This window comes from Onychomys torridus, chromosome 13 (assembly GCF_903995425.1).
Source record: "Onychomys torridus chromosome 13, mOncTor1.1, whole genome shotgun sequence".
Classification (NCBI taxonomy): domain Eukaryota; kingdom Metazoa; phylum Chordata; class Mammalia; order Rodentia; family Cricetidae; genus Onychomys; species Onychomys torridus.
In genome coordinates, this window is record NC_050455.1 from 35,076,260 (window position 1) to 35,091,168 (window position 14,909).

At 42.0% G+C, this 14,909-nt stretch overlaps 1 protein-coding gene across 2 annotated transcripts in view; it reads right to left on the reverse strand.

Moving 5' to 3' along the window:
* Positions 1 to 10,694: 10,694 nt before the first annotated feature.
* The window catches only part of Trim36 (tripartite motif containing 36), a 44,147-nt gene continuing 39,932 nt past the window's right edge, over positions 10,695 to 14,909 (reverse strand). For both annotated transcript variants that reach the window (XM_036205258.1, XM_036205259.1), the window contains exons 9-10: positions 12,104 to 12,401; positions 10,695 to 11,225 (exon numbers count right to left, since the gene is read on the reverse strand). In XM_036205258.1, the coding sequence (XP_036061151.1) occupies positions 10,871 to 11,225; positions 12,104 to 12,401 (653 nt within the window). In that variant the 3' untranslated portion in view covers positions 10,695 to 10,870. The remainder of the gene's footprint in view (positions 11,226 to 12,103; positions 12,402 to 14,909) is intronic.

Sequence of the window (14,909 nt, forward strand, 5' to 3'; positions counted from 1 at the left end):
ACTTTGTGAAATGTATTCCCAGTTTTTGGAAATGGGAAAAGTTAACATTTGTTGTGTTCTCATATGCCTCTCAGCTATTACTTTATATAATCCACAAGAACTCTGCAAGTTCATAGGTATTTTATTTTCCATTTTACAGATGAAAAAAAAATGTTCTGAGAGGTCAGAGCTTCCAGAAGGTTACTCCTTAGTAAAGAGAAGAGCTGTAGTTTGAGCACAAATACATCCATCCAGTTCTTTCCATGTACAGGAGTCTGTAGACAGTGGATTTCAGAGCATGCCAAATGAGAATCCAGCTGGCACCGAGCCAAAATGCAAATGACATTGACATGGGACCTCGCCATTATTCTCTCTGTCTTCTCAGACTTTCAGAAGTGAGTCGGCAGACTGTTGACAACTTGCTGGCACCATTCGATGAGCGGCTGAGGACACTGAAAGGACCCTCTATCAACATTACCTCTTCGACCACTCCTCCTACTTGTAAGATTTTTAACAGCTCTTCTTTCTGAATGAACAGTTGGGAAGAGTGTCTGGCATGCAGAAGCTTCATTTTAAGTTACTCTTTAGACACCCAAAAGAAGGTGGCTGTGTCAGTAGGTTTGGGGAGCTGAGAGGTCAATACTGCAGTCAATGCACTGTGGAATCACTGGCATGTGAGTACCTACCAAAGCCATGTACAAGGAGACCACTTAGTGATTTGAGGGTTCGGGCTCCACAGTATTGGCAGTGTTAGCCAATTAACACCCAGAGTCCTCTATAAAACCTCCAAAGCAAAGCCAGATGGTCTAAGATGACTCAAACTTCTCTCCACGTCATGTGAGAAAAAAAAAATGTAACAATCTACACTATCTAGTCTTCCTCATGTTTATAAGACTTGATCATTAAATAATGTAAGATGAATTGCTAAATGGTCTTATTAATAAAAAAACCTGGAGCCAGATATTGAGGTAAAAACTGAGAGACTGGGGAAGCAGAAAGAAGCCAGGCATGTTCTTACTGCTAGAAATCCTAAGCCAAAGAGAAAGCTACTTCCTGTATAACCCACGCCTATATGCCTTTCTGTCCCTGACATCTCACTTCCTCTCTCCACTCAACTACACCACTTCCTCTTTCCGCCCAGCTCTGTCACTTCCTGTCTGTCTGTACAGACCTCCAGACCTTAATGGTTAACTAGTGTTGGAATTAAAGGCACATGCCACCATGCCTGGCTCTGTTTCCAGTGTGGCCTTGAACTCACAGAGATCTAGATGAATCTCTAGCTCTAGAATCCTAGGATTAAAGGCGTGCGCCACCACTGCCTGACCACCATGTTAACTACAATGGCTGGCTTTTTCCTCCGATCCTCAGACAAGCTTTATTAAGATGCACAAATAAAATGTCACCACAAAACATTTCTTTTACTAGCAGCCCAACTGGTGAGGCAGCTTCACTTCAGGGAACCTAAGAACCTTCACTCTACCTTGTGGTAAAGTTCCCACCTCTTCTGCTAATGCTAATGAGATCCCTCCGATGTCTAACCTCAAGTCAACATCAACCAAATGCCAAGTATGCCTCGTGTTTTTATTTACAAGGAATAATCCATATTGGAAAGACATAGAAATGTCACTGAGGAAACACACACACACACACACACACACACACACACACACACACACACACACACGAGAGAGAGAGAGAGAGAGAGAGAGAGAGAGAGAGAGAGAGAGAAGAAAAGGAATAGTCACAAAAATGGCCCATTTATCTCTATCAACCAAACTCTTTGAACTGTGTTCAAGGTAATTTTGTGTTGTTTTTGATACAGGGTTTCTCTGTGCAGCCCTGGCTGTCCTGAAACTCCCTCTGTAGACCAGGTTGGCCTGGAACTCTGAGAGTTTCCTGTCTCTGCCTCCTGAGCACTGGGATTAAAGGCTTAAAGGCGTGTGCCCCCCTGCCCAGCTGTGTTCAAGAGAATTTTTAAAATCAGTTTATGGCACCTCCAAATAAGACGATATATAAGTGGAAGATGGATGTATGAAAGGAAAGAAAGTTTGGGGTGAGGGAGGAAGAGGAGACACACGCAGGAATGGGAACTTGCAAAGCACAACTCCCCTCTGCCCCCACTTGCCCTCCTTGCCAGGCCAGTGAGAGGGTTGGCGCCACTACCACCTGGTGCAGTCTGTGATGTGACTGGGCTCTCATTTTAACAGCTGGTGAGTTCAGCCAAGTGACCCGGCCAGATGGGAATTTTTGCTGATGTATTTCATAATTGGGTGGTGACAGTGATTGAGGGGATGTTAAGAATTTCCAGATCTTGTGAAAGGTAAAACCTCATGATTTCTTTCTCAGCTCCACAGCATTCCCTTCCTTAAAGTCTTCATTTTTACTTTTGTCAGGGGAAAGGAAAGAAAGTCAACGTATCCTATCCTGGAGACCTTTCCAGTTCCATAAAGAGCCTTTGAAAGCATAAAATAACTTTAGCTCTCAAGCTGCATATCAACTAACTATGTATCGGTTAAACCAGCTTTGAAGGATGTGTCTAAGAATTCTGGAAAGAAGCTATTGTGTGTAGTCAGAAGTCATTTGGCAGGCTTCTTGCTAGCTAGTTCTTATATCATAAATTAACCCATTTCTATTGATCTATACGTTGCCTCATGTTCCACGGCTTTACCAGTCCGCTTGCTCCTTGGGCAGCTGGCTGGCGTCTCTTTTTCTCTGCCTTTCTTCTTCCTGTCTATCTGCTTGTATTTCCTGCCTGCCTCTAAGCTGCCTTGCCATAGGCCAGCTTTATTTATAAACCAATCAGAGCCACACATATTCACAGCATACAGAAAGACATCCCACAGCAATTGTGGTTCTTGGTTGAATTGAAACTAGTGATTTTTAAAAAGGAATGATAGAAATGATCCCAAATGGAACCTAAATGAGACTATGCACACATTTGAAAATTATGAGGGCCTGCCACTCAGGCAGGTGCTAACCATCCACAGGCCAGCCTGGGTCCTCAAGGCTGTCAGGAAGACATCCTTGGGCCTGCCCAATGCCTTGTGACATGTGACTCCTAATGTGATGAGCAAATATGTGTTGGAGAAATGGGAGAGAGAGAAGCAAAGTGGTTCATGTGCTGTGGAAGGAGGCAGACCAGGAGAAATGAGGATGGTGAGGAGTAGAATGATGTAGGATGATGCTTACCACCTGAGGTTATGGTGACGTCCAGGCTACAGCTGCTGCCAAGGACAATGTCTGGGTCCATGGTCCTACCACATCCGGCGTCTATGTGGATATCCACAGTCAATGTTGCCATCAAAGGACACCAGGATGCCCAGTGTCTGGGCTGTGACCTGTGGCCATGAAGGTGTCCAAGGGTCGCCCCCCAGAGCCATGCTGATCTGGTTGACCTGTGCTGCCACCTGGGGCCATGGTGTCATCCAGGCCTCTGCTGCTGCCAAGGGCCATGTCTGGTTCCATGTCCCTACAGCAGCCAGGGTCTATGAAAACGTCCATGGCACATGTTGCCACCAAAGGCCACACAGAAGCCTGGGATCTGGGCTGCAATCTGTGGCCTTGCTGGGGTCTGAGGGCTGTGCTGCCACTAGAGCCACACTGGTCTGGGTGGCCTGGTGTCATCTGGGCCTGGGCTGCTGCCGAGAGTCTTATCTGGGTCCACAGCCCTATCGCGCAATCAGGGTCTAGGTTGACATCCATGGCTCCTGTTGTCACCAAGGGCCATGTGGATACCCAGGTTCAAGTCAGACACCTGAGTCCATGTTAGTGTCCAAGGGCCATGCTGCAGCTGGGGATAGATCTGAGTAGCCTACTTTGCTACGCCATGCCATGGTGATGTCCGGGCCAGGGCTGCAGCTGAGGGCCTGTCTGGGTCTATGGCCCTACCGCAGCCAGGGTCTGTGTTGATGTCTGAAGTTCCTGTTACCCTTGAAGGCCATGTGGATGACTGAGGTCCAGGGCCATGTTAGTGTCCAAGGGCTAAGCTGCTGCTGGGGCCTATGCCGATCTGAGTGGCCTGCACTGCCTCCTGGAGCCGGGATATTGTCTGGGCCCAAGTTGCTGCCGATGGCCAGGTCTGGGTCCATGGTCCAGCTGCAGCTGGGGTCTGTGTTGATGTCTGTGACTTGTGTTACCTCAGGGGGCCATAGGAGTCATTCCTGATGAAATCAGAGGGCCATGCTGAGCTGGCCCCGCCCTCCCCTAGCCCTAAGAAAGCTGGCCCTGCCTCTCAAGGTATACTGTAGAGAGTTGGCCTTGACCCTCATGGGAGAGCTGGCCCCTGCACTCAGGAAAGATGGCCCCATCCCTCAGAACTGACCATGATGGCATGGGCATAGGGGAGCTGGCTCTGCCCCCTTGCCTGAGGGAGGTGGCCCACTAGTCTGGACTGACAAGCTCAGCTACCACCCAGGTCTACAGCCAGGCCTTGGGTTAGCCTACCCTAACATCTACCCCATCTAGGACCTGCTGGAGCTTATAAAGGGACTGGTACTGTGGAATGATACCCAAAGGATCTCCATGACTCCGGGCAGCCATGGGATATCCCAGAGGAGTTTTGGTGAGGATCCAGGGATGACGGTGTACCAGGAACCAGAAGCCTTGAACCAGACCAATGACTCACTGTAATGAACATTTGCTAGTAAGGCTGATTTGACAAAAGGGTCTACCACAGTTTCCAATGCCACCAGGACCAATGAAGAGGTGTTGGAGAGGTGGGAAGGATGGAGGAGTGAAGAGGGTTTTTGGTTATTTTGTTTTGTTTTTGTTTGCTTGCTTGCTTGGTTTTGTTGTTTTTATTTTCTTTGGGGGGTTCTGCAGATGATGTGAGGAAATGGGGGTACTGGGAGGTAAGTGGAATTGGGGTGCACGATGTGAAATTCCCAAAGAATAAATACAAAAAAACAAGATGTTTTAATAAAAGAAGAAAATATTGAGCTGGAGATGATGCCAAATGGCAGTGTGTTTTGCCTGGCTTGCACAAGTTTATGGCTTCAATGCCTAGCACCAAGGGAAAAAAGAACACCTTGAAGTAATTTATAATTTATGGTTAAGGAAGAGTGTAATAGAATAAGCCAACAATAAATAGTCTGCTCTGGTGACTCTGCTACAAACAAATATCCATCTCCAGTAATGACTAGAAAAAGCGCTACTGGGAATAATCCTGCACATTGCAGGCAGTGGAGTTCTTTGCTGGGATCTAAAAACTCCCCGATTTGAGAATTGCTCATCTAGATGGAACATGCTGAGTAGCTGTGTTGTGGAGAAGAGAACGGTTCCTCTGTGGAGGTGTAGAAGGAAAGCTGACAATGTGTATTTGGCTGCAGTTAAAACTTAGCAAATGCAGCTGAAGGGAGAAATAGCCTTGAAGTAGACCTTGTGATGTTTACAAGGAAGGTCAAAGTTAGCACTTCAAGAGGTTTTGAATTGCCGTGTGCTTTAAGCAAAGATTTCATTCTCCCAATGTATCCAATATGGGAGAAATTAGGACGTTCCAAGTTTAGTGCAGGGATTACAGGGCACCTTGCATTTATTTAAAACAAAATAAGGACTTGAATGAAAAAAATAAGGAAGGGTACATGGCTGCTCCCAGGTGTGGTGGAGGAGAAAGTTTATTGTAGTCAAAAGGGAGGGGGCAGGGACATCTGTAGAGTCCACAGTGGACATGACCAGGCTGAGCTGGGCCATAATGTGAGAGGAGGAAGGTGAGGGGGAGGAAGGAGCAGGGGAGAGATGGGAAGAAGGTGTGGCAGCCAGGAGGCCAAAGGTACAACGAGGGTTATGGGGGGAAATAACCAAAATGTCTGGATTATATAGGGAAGAGCCTCTGGGGGAAGGGCAGCCCAGCCACTGGGCTGGAGAACTCAGGATAGAGGGCAGGGTATGCCAGCCGTACTATGCAACAGGTATGGACTGGGAGATACTGGGAGAACCTGGAGGCCTGGTCCAATTTGATGTTAAATAGGCACCTCAGCCATTTGTCCTGGGTTTGAAACTTAACAGGACTCAGCTCAGATCTTCTACTGTGTGTGTTTGCTTAGCTCTGACTCTTCTCCATGAACTACAGTGGGTTATTTGCAAAATATATCCACAATTGGCTAAAAGAGTTATCTGGTAGGATTAATCATTTCAAAAGCTTATTTTGTTAAGAGTCCATTCCAGGCTTTATGCTAAACGCTTTATGTAGATACTATTTTAATTCTGGTAGCAATCTACAAGACATGTATCAGTTGTCCATTTTAAAGGACAGAAGGTTGAGAGTAATCAAAACCAGCTTTCAACAAGCTCTCCAGGTGATCCGAGTGCACTGGGAAACACTGTGCTGCACAACATGATACATCTCATTAACCAGGCCCTCAGTAGGTGTCACAAGCCACTAAGTTCACTCTGGGTCCTTGCCTTTCACACTACATGAGCTTCCTACCACTGTTCTGTAATGACAAAGAAATACACCAGAACCCTCCTGTCCTGATTTCCCAGAAAACAGATTGAGTGGGGATTTCTTTGGTTTTTTGACAAACTGAATTAACCTCAAATTAATTACTAATTCAACTCTCCAATGGGGAGTGGATGAGCAGGCATTATGGAAAACCTCAGTCCTCATCTATGAAAACCAGCTAAAAGTTGAGTAAGAAGACAGAGACAGGTAGATCCAGGATTGCACAAGGTACTGTTTATTAAAATGTTATGTCCTAGGTGGTAGCAAGTAGGTCTCTACACTCCAGGTTTAGAAGGAAGAAATTTATGGTAAACAAGACAATGGTGAATGAAAGCTAGCCATAATATACTTGGCCTTTCCTTTTTAAAAAAATGTTAAACAGTTAAAGACTAGTCTAGAGTCAGCTAGATGGCTCTGAGGGTTAAGGTACTTACTGCCAATCTGGAGATCAGACCAGACTCCCCATAGCTTATCATCTGACTTACACTTACACTTACACACACACACACACACACACACACACACACACACACACATAAAAAAAAGTTTGGCCATCAGTTGTAGGCGGAGTTTTCCATCTAGACCTCCAGTTCTGCCTGCCTGCACTCCCCAAATAATCAATATAGAGCTCAGGCTTATTACTAACTAGCTCTTACAACTAAATTAACCCATTTCTATTAATCTATGTGCTGCCCCAAGGCTCATTTACCTCATCTATGAACTTTTCATCGAGACTCCTGACTCCACCCTCCTTCCCAGCATTCTCTCTGCCCCTAAGACCCTGCCTAGTCATTGGCCATTAGACTTTTTATTAACAATAGGAACAATACATATTTACAGTGTACAAAGATTGCTCCACAGCAACCAGTGGCCAGTCCAACACTGCTTGGCTGACTGACTTTTTTGCCCTGTAGGGTTTGAGATGCATTATTGGAGTCATCAGCAGACAATATGATAATTACAACAAAAACAGCTGTAGTCATATCAAGCCTGATCCTTTAAAAAAAATAATTTAATTTGTTACTTAATATATCCCCAGTATAATCATGCTATTCAAATGTATGAGGTTAAATCCTATTTTTAGAAAGTATTTTTATTTAATGTTTTTTTGAGAATTTCACGATTTCTGTATTTTATAATTTCTATCAACCCCTCTTCTCCCTGTGGCTCCTTTCATGTCTTAACTCCATTTCAAATCATGACACCATCTTTGATTACTGCTGTGATTATTATTGTGAGGCACTACGTCTTCTCTTCTCAGCTACATTGCATGAAAACAGGACACAGATAGCTTGTCTTGTTCTCTTTAGATCTAGTCCACACAATGTCTCAGATATAACAGGAGTTGGCAACTTTCTGTGAAATGAGTAACTGTAAACCAAACTTAACTAAATCCCTTGAAGTTTCTTTTATTAGGTGAAAGAATCCCATTGTCAAGACATTTTCGTAAATAAGCAGATAAATTTCTTTTTAAATGAATGCAAATCAACCGGATACAATGTAATGTCTTAAAGCACTGCTGCTGTGACACCCGTTCTCAACCTGCATCTCACCTTCTCACCTAAGACATGCTCACAGGCTATAACCAGATTATTGGCCCAACAAAAAATGTTTTATTCCACAGGAGATAGCTCTAACTCCTACTATTTTCAGAAAGCAACTGTGAATGTGTAATTATTGTTTAGCTCTATAAGAAGGGTCTTATATCTTTTTCTTGGTTTTTTTTTTTTTGTTTTTTTGTTGTTGTTGTTTTGTTTTGTTTTTGTTTTGTTTTGTTTTGTTTTGTTTTGCTGTGGTGCTGTGGCTCAAACCTGGGCCCACCCCGGGCATTATATTTTACCTTAAAATTTGGAACGGGGTCTTAGTAAATTACTCAGGCTGGAACTCAGTCTGTGTAAGCTCAGACAAGCCTTGAACTTGGGATTTCCTTACCTTACCCACCAGAGCAGCTGTGTAGGACTACAGATCTGTACTACCAGTCCCAATGAAACTCTTGTTAATTATACAAATGTATTAGGACCCACCCACTGATTCTGTTGTTAATTAAAAAAAAAAAAAAGAGTTCCATTAGCAAAAACTCTATGACCCACTACTGACAACAACTAACAGCATCATAACCCAAAATGATGCACATAAATTAAAGGACCACTCACCTGGTCAAATGTAATCTACTGCAGACTGTAGATGAGAAAAGAAATGTTAAGACAATATAAGCAGACAATTGAAATAAATTACCTTCATCACATTAATCTTTTCTACTGATAACATGTGAGGGGTGGAGGCATACATAGCTCAGTGGTTACGAGTGAGCACTGACTGCTCTTCCAAGGGACCTAAGTCAGAGTCCCAGGCTCACGCTGGATGGCTCACACAACCCAGAACTCTAGCTCCAGAGCATCAGATATTTCTGGACTCTATGGGTGCTCACATTCATGCATACATGCACAGTCATTAAAAATAAATCATTTTTTAAATTTAAAAAAACTAACATGTGCCACAAAGCATCTTTTAATAAGTGTTTTGTTTCACTTTCCCACAAAGCACAGTAAAAATTCCTGGAGTGTAGATTTGAATAACTACACTTGACTTTCATTTTATTTATTTTTATTAAAAATGAAATTCCACCAAGCAATTTCTGTACATTGATAGTGTTTGAAACAGCTTCCTTTTTTGATTCCTGTTAAAGCTTTATATTTTCAAATGTCTACAGAATATGTGCTTACATGAGTACTGAGTATCACACCAACCTCACACACGTGACTTTAGCAGCTTTATTGCACAATGATCCAGGTAACACTGCCCATTCTCTTTTTTTCCTAGGTTATAAAGTGCTAGATATAGGTGAGAGGAAAGACGGCCACTAAACACAGGTTCTCTAGATCTACCTACACAAGTGGGAAGTGTGTGTCAGTGGTGGGTCTGATGCAGTGTGTTTGGCCTAAAAGACTTCCATTAAAAGTAATTTTTAAAAAATAAGATAAACAGCTTCCAAAAAATTTTGTTTGCTCCACTAAAATGTTAACATTCCCTAAGTGATCAGTGTAAGTCTTAGTGTCAAGAAAGACATTTTAACTTTTAAAAAGGCAGTTCAAATAAAAATCACCTGCTTAAAAGATGATTTTGGTACCTAGAAGATAATCTTGAAGAAACCAACATCCAATTTAGAAAAGGTGTCATTCTTCAAACCAAATATACACATCCTTTTCATCTAGTTACTATATTTCTAAATAATTTTATACTTTACTGATTCACACTACAAATGTTTATGACCATGCAGTGAGCCATGGACAATGCCACCCAACTAGACCGTAGTAACATGTAATATGTCTGGTATTTTAATGCTGTTAAGACGGACAGTGAACTTTTCAAATTTGTAAACACAAGCCAAAGAAACCTGATGTGTAACATCTGTGCCCAAAACACAAAACTAACAAGACTGGCAGTCACTATCAGTCTATCCTCACTAGTAGTTCTGAAAAATAACTCTTTGCTATAAATACAAGTATTTTCTGAAGTAAGAAAATGTAAAGATAAAATTTTCTGGAAAAAAAATTATATTGCAGTGAAAAGTTGCATGGGTTCAGGAACCTTGGGTTTCCTACAAGAGACCATGCTTGCTACATATGCCAAATAAGGAGCATTACAGCCCAGGCAACTCTTAGAGATGTCCTTATCAATAAATACAGTTTGTGGTCTACAAGAAAAAAGAGCAGTATTGATTTGCCAGACAATATACACTCAGTCATTACACACTTTAAGATACATAATTTTCTACTTAAATATACTACCATTGTATGGTCTTTGTCATTATACCTGTCTATAACATTATTTTCCTATTGACAACAAATTCAAGACGCATGGCTTAGGGCTAATTTCTATCAACAGGCATTTAAAAATATCTTCTCTTTGGACATGAACATGATATAAAATGGAAAGGAAAGAAAAATAACAAGCATCAAAACCACAATAAATACTTTGTATCCCACCCTGACCCCAAAACAAAAGGAATGTAAGTAGTAACACCAGCTGACTTCAATAAATTAGAGTCCCTGTGCCCAAAGAGAAGGACAAGCTGTAAAGTTAGCTACCTGGGACTAGATGCGACAGAATGTTTTCACTCTGCCATTTGTAAAAGGCAGAACAACGACATGGACGAGACAAGGCTGTGAAGGCCTTCTGTGTTTCCAGCATCATACATTATCTGGGTCTGGTGGTGCCCACATATAACCTCAGCACTCTGGAGCCTATCACAGGAGGACAAAGTTTGAGGCCAGCCTGGGCTACATAGCTAGAGCTTGTGTGTGAAAGAAAAACAAGATAAAACAAAGCAACCGCACACTACAAACAGGTGTGGTGACAGAAGACGTAAATGATATGTAATTAGTTACGAAGACTAACACCAAGGCATGGCTTTGTTCACAGTTTTCATCCTTGCCACAGGGGGTGTCCAAGCTACACGTCCTCTTCATATTCCAGATACTTGGCTGTGATGGGCTCTTCAAGCTGAATTCCTCCACTGCCCATTAAGGCAAATGCTGGATACATTGTATGTGAACAGTCCACCTGGCGCTCATACAGGCATTTCATGTGATCCATATCATAGAAGCTGACTTTGCCTTTATCACAGTCAAGGAAAATCCCTATACTTGTTGGCATGGGAAGAACTCTATTTTCGGGTTCATTAGAAGAAGTAGGTGACTTGGGTATAAAAAATTTCTTCATGCCTATAGTAACTAATGTAAAAGGTTGTGAAGAATCAAAACAGGCCTCTTCGCTGCCACTGTCATGCCCACTGTCTTGTTCATATCTACAAGACAATAAACACAGTGAACAAAAAAAAATCTTACTTAGCTCTAGCCACAGTCTCCCAGTATCTCCGACACACTCTCCAAAAACAACATATATTGTTCTAAAGTTAACATACACAAAAGTGTTCTGTTAACACACATAAAGCATGCACTGCAAATTGCCATTAAGAGTTGTACTATTTACTCAGTACAGACCTCCCTATAGGGCCATCCATTTTTACCTAGACGTACACACAAGTGGAAACCTTAAAATGCACTTCTACTGAAAAAAATCAGGAGGGTGAAGGACTTAATTTAAGATTAAATATTTATGGTACACAATGCTATGTCATAAAATACAAAGACCTATGTCCTCATCCATGGGATTCATAGACTAAAGTAATAACTTTCAAAAGAACACGAGACAAGAGCATGGTCATTCTCCTCCATACAACCCTATTTCCTGACTGTGTTCCCACATCAAGAAAGAGTAATGGAATTGTTTTTCTCTCTGTGAAACATGAAAAGCTATAGAAAATTCTAGAGCTGTGAAAAGGGCAGTTAAAGGCATCTCACTGTATGGGTAGATTTAACATGCCTTTAGGAACTACAGGAAACCTTCACACTGTAAGTTCTGACGCTGAATCATAATCAAGAGGAATTCAAAACAGACTAATTCCCTCATGGCAGCAAAAATGAAATGTTATTCTGTGAAGGAATACAAGACACCCTGCCTCCTTTTCTAAAGCAGCCCCATGATAGAGCCAGTCACTCGAATTTAAGAAATGTATGTTGCAAACGTAATGAAAGCGTCCCAGCCTGTTCAGGGGGATCTTGTGCAACAGCAGTATTTACTTCTAAAGCCGCTATCAAGTGCTCCGTCAAGGAAAGAGCCTACCTTGGACTAGCGGCGTCCCGGGGAGACCGCAGCCACTCTTGCAGTTTGTCGCTGGAGGCAACTCCCACTTTGACCAGGTATGAATATGGTTCCACACGGCAGGCCCAGAAGTGTTTCCCTTTGCTTATTCCAACATCCCCAATGATGTAGTCGAGGCTGGTGTAATAGCCCACTTGGATGCGGTCCGCAGCCAGAAGGACATTAAATCCAGCCCTGCTCTCCACCCGGTCTCGCTTCAGGTTTAGCAACAGGTGCTCATTATTGTAGCCACACTTTTCATCGAAGAGGAAACTGAAAACTGAACGGAGGGTGGAATTATTCTTAGTAATCTGAGCAACATCTACAAGCAGTTCTGTAATTTAAGGCTGAATCTGACGGCTTTCAAACAGAAATCAATTACTGAAGATATGCAAAGACAACGCCATTCTCTGCCACATAGCTGCATCAATCCAGATTCCAGTGCAGCGGAAAAGTTCCAGTATATTCCCCATACCTGAAGAGCTTCAGAAATATCCAAAGCAGAAGCAAATGCTCTAGCTACTTACAAACACTTGTGAAATGCATACCTTGGAATCAGCAATGTTAATTACTATACACAGAACATACTTAATCATTCAGCTTTAAAAATGATCATTTTATTATTTTTAATTATTGTGGAGGGGGGGTATGTGCACATGAGTGCCCATGGAAGTCAATTTAAGCTCCCTAGGAGCTTAATCTAAGAGGCGGTATATATTTATAAATATTCGAAATTTTATAAATTTGAGAATTTAAGATCTTTCCCTTATCAATCAACACAGCAGATATGAGAAAGATGGTACTATCTAAGAAGAGAATCATGGGCTTTCAGTTCAGAAAGGTTTGCATTCAGCTCAAATATTTAACAAAAGACTGATCTAAACTCTAAACTTCCTCATTTACAGAATAGGGCTAACTCAACTATTGTATGCATAACATTTATTGCTAGCCAATGTTGACACAACAAAAATTCAATCAGCAAAATAATGGATAAAGAAAATGTGGAAGATGTACAGTGGAGTGTTAGCAAGCCCTGAAAAAGGAAATCCTGAAACACACTTCAATGTGAACAACACAAAATAAACCAGATGCAAAAAGACAAATACTGCCCAATTCTGCTCTTCTGAGGTACCCAGATAGTCACACCCTCAGAAAAAAGAATAGAGGCTTCCAGTGTCTACGGGAAGAGGGGTGAAGAGCTGTTTAATGGGTACAGATTTTCAGATGAGGTTTAAATTTTTTTTCTGGAGATGTGAATGATGATAGCTGCATAATACTGTGAATGTTCTTTCTATCACTAAACTGTGTGCTTATAGTAGTAAATCTTATCTGTATTCTACAACATTTAAAAAAAAATGCTGCCAGCAAGCTAACCCCAGGCCGCATACAGAGGCAGATCTTTCTGTTTGGTGATGGGTGATGTCCTAGCATAGTTGTTCGAGATTCTTGTCCATCTCCAGTATCTCCTACTTTGCACAGTCATCTAAACAGCTCCAGTATTTATACGGTCTCTCTTGGAGAGGAAGATAAAACTCTTAGCATGCCCTCTCCCCTCCTATACAGCTGCTACGTCCCGATTCATCCTTCCACTTTCAGAGGCCAGAAATTAGAGACAGCGTTCAGTGTTAAATGTCTATGGAACACTTGCATGTTCAACTTATCTATTGGCTTTAGCAAGACTCAAGAAAAATCATTTCAGCCATCTCTCTCTCTCTCTCTCTCTCTCTCTCTCTATATATATATATATATATATATATATATATATATATATATATGTATATGTATATATATATATATATATATATATATACATAGCTGAGGATCAAACCCAGGGCCTTGTGCTTGCTAGGTAAGCGCTCTACCAGTGAGCTAAATCCCCAACCCCCAAAAATATTTTTTTTCATAATCTAATATTTTTAAAGTATATTTAAAGACAATATACCTGGAAAGCGCGCATGCACGCGCGCGCGCGCGCACACACACACACACACACGTACACACGTACACTCGCACACACTGCTTCTTTGCACTGGACAAGAGGAGAAAGGAAAGACAGACTTCAGAAAATATGGATACATAGGACACTAAACAGGGGTGGAGTCTGTGGTCTGAACATCCAAGGCAGTGACAGGCAGGGAGAAATGCTTTCCCACTACGATGACAGAGAACAACTTGAGTTCTAAGTATCTCTCATCTATAAAGACACTGTAGTAGACACCAACTAATCTGAATGTCCTTCCTATCTAGTAATGCTCTTTAACCTCTCTAAAGAGGCAGGGTAGCAGGGACTGGGAAGCTATCTGTGTGGAGGGAAAGCTTGCCGCGTGGCCCCAATATATGCCTCCCACTCCCATGTGCAGAGAATCACACTGGGACAGAAAACTTAGGGCAAGTGAGACCTAGATTAAATCACACTAATGAATTTTAAAAATAACTATCAATAACCTGTATTTTAGACATTGTCATTAACTCCTTTTAAAAAGTCCCAGAACCATACTATTGTTTTATGTCTGGAGTTTGTTTTGTTTTGTTTTTTGGTTTTTGTTTTTTTTTTTGCTTTGAGACAGGGTCTTATGATTTTGCCCTTGGCTGGCCAAGTACTCACTATGCAGAACAGGCTGGCCTCAGATTCAGAGATCTGCCTGCCCCTGACTCCTAAGTGCTGAGATTAAAGGCATGGTCCACCAAGCACATGCAATTATGCAATTTTAATTGTTTAAAATAGCATTCATGTCATTTTTATACTAAGTTAGCCCCAATCATTAAAAAGCTTTTTTTTTTCTGTCTG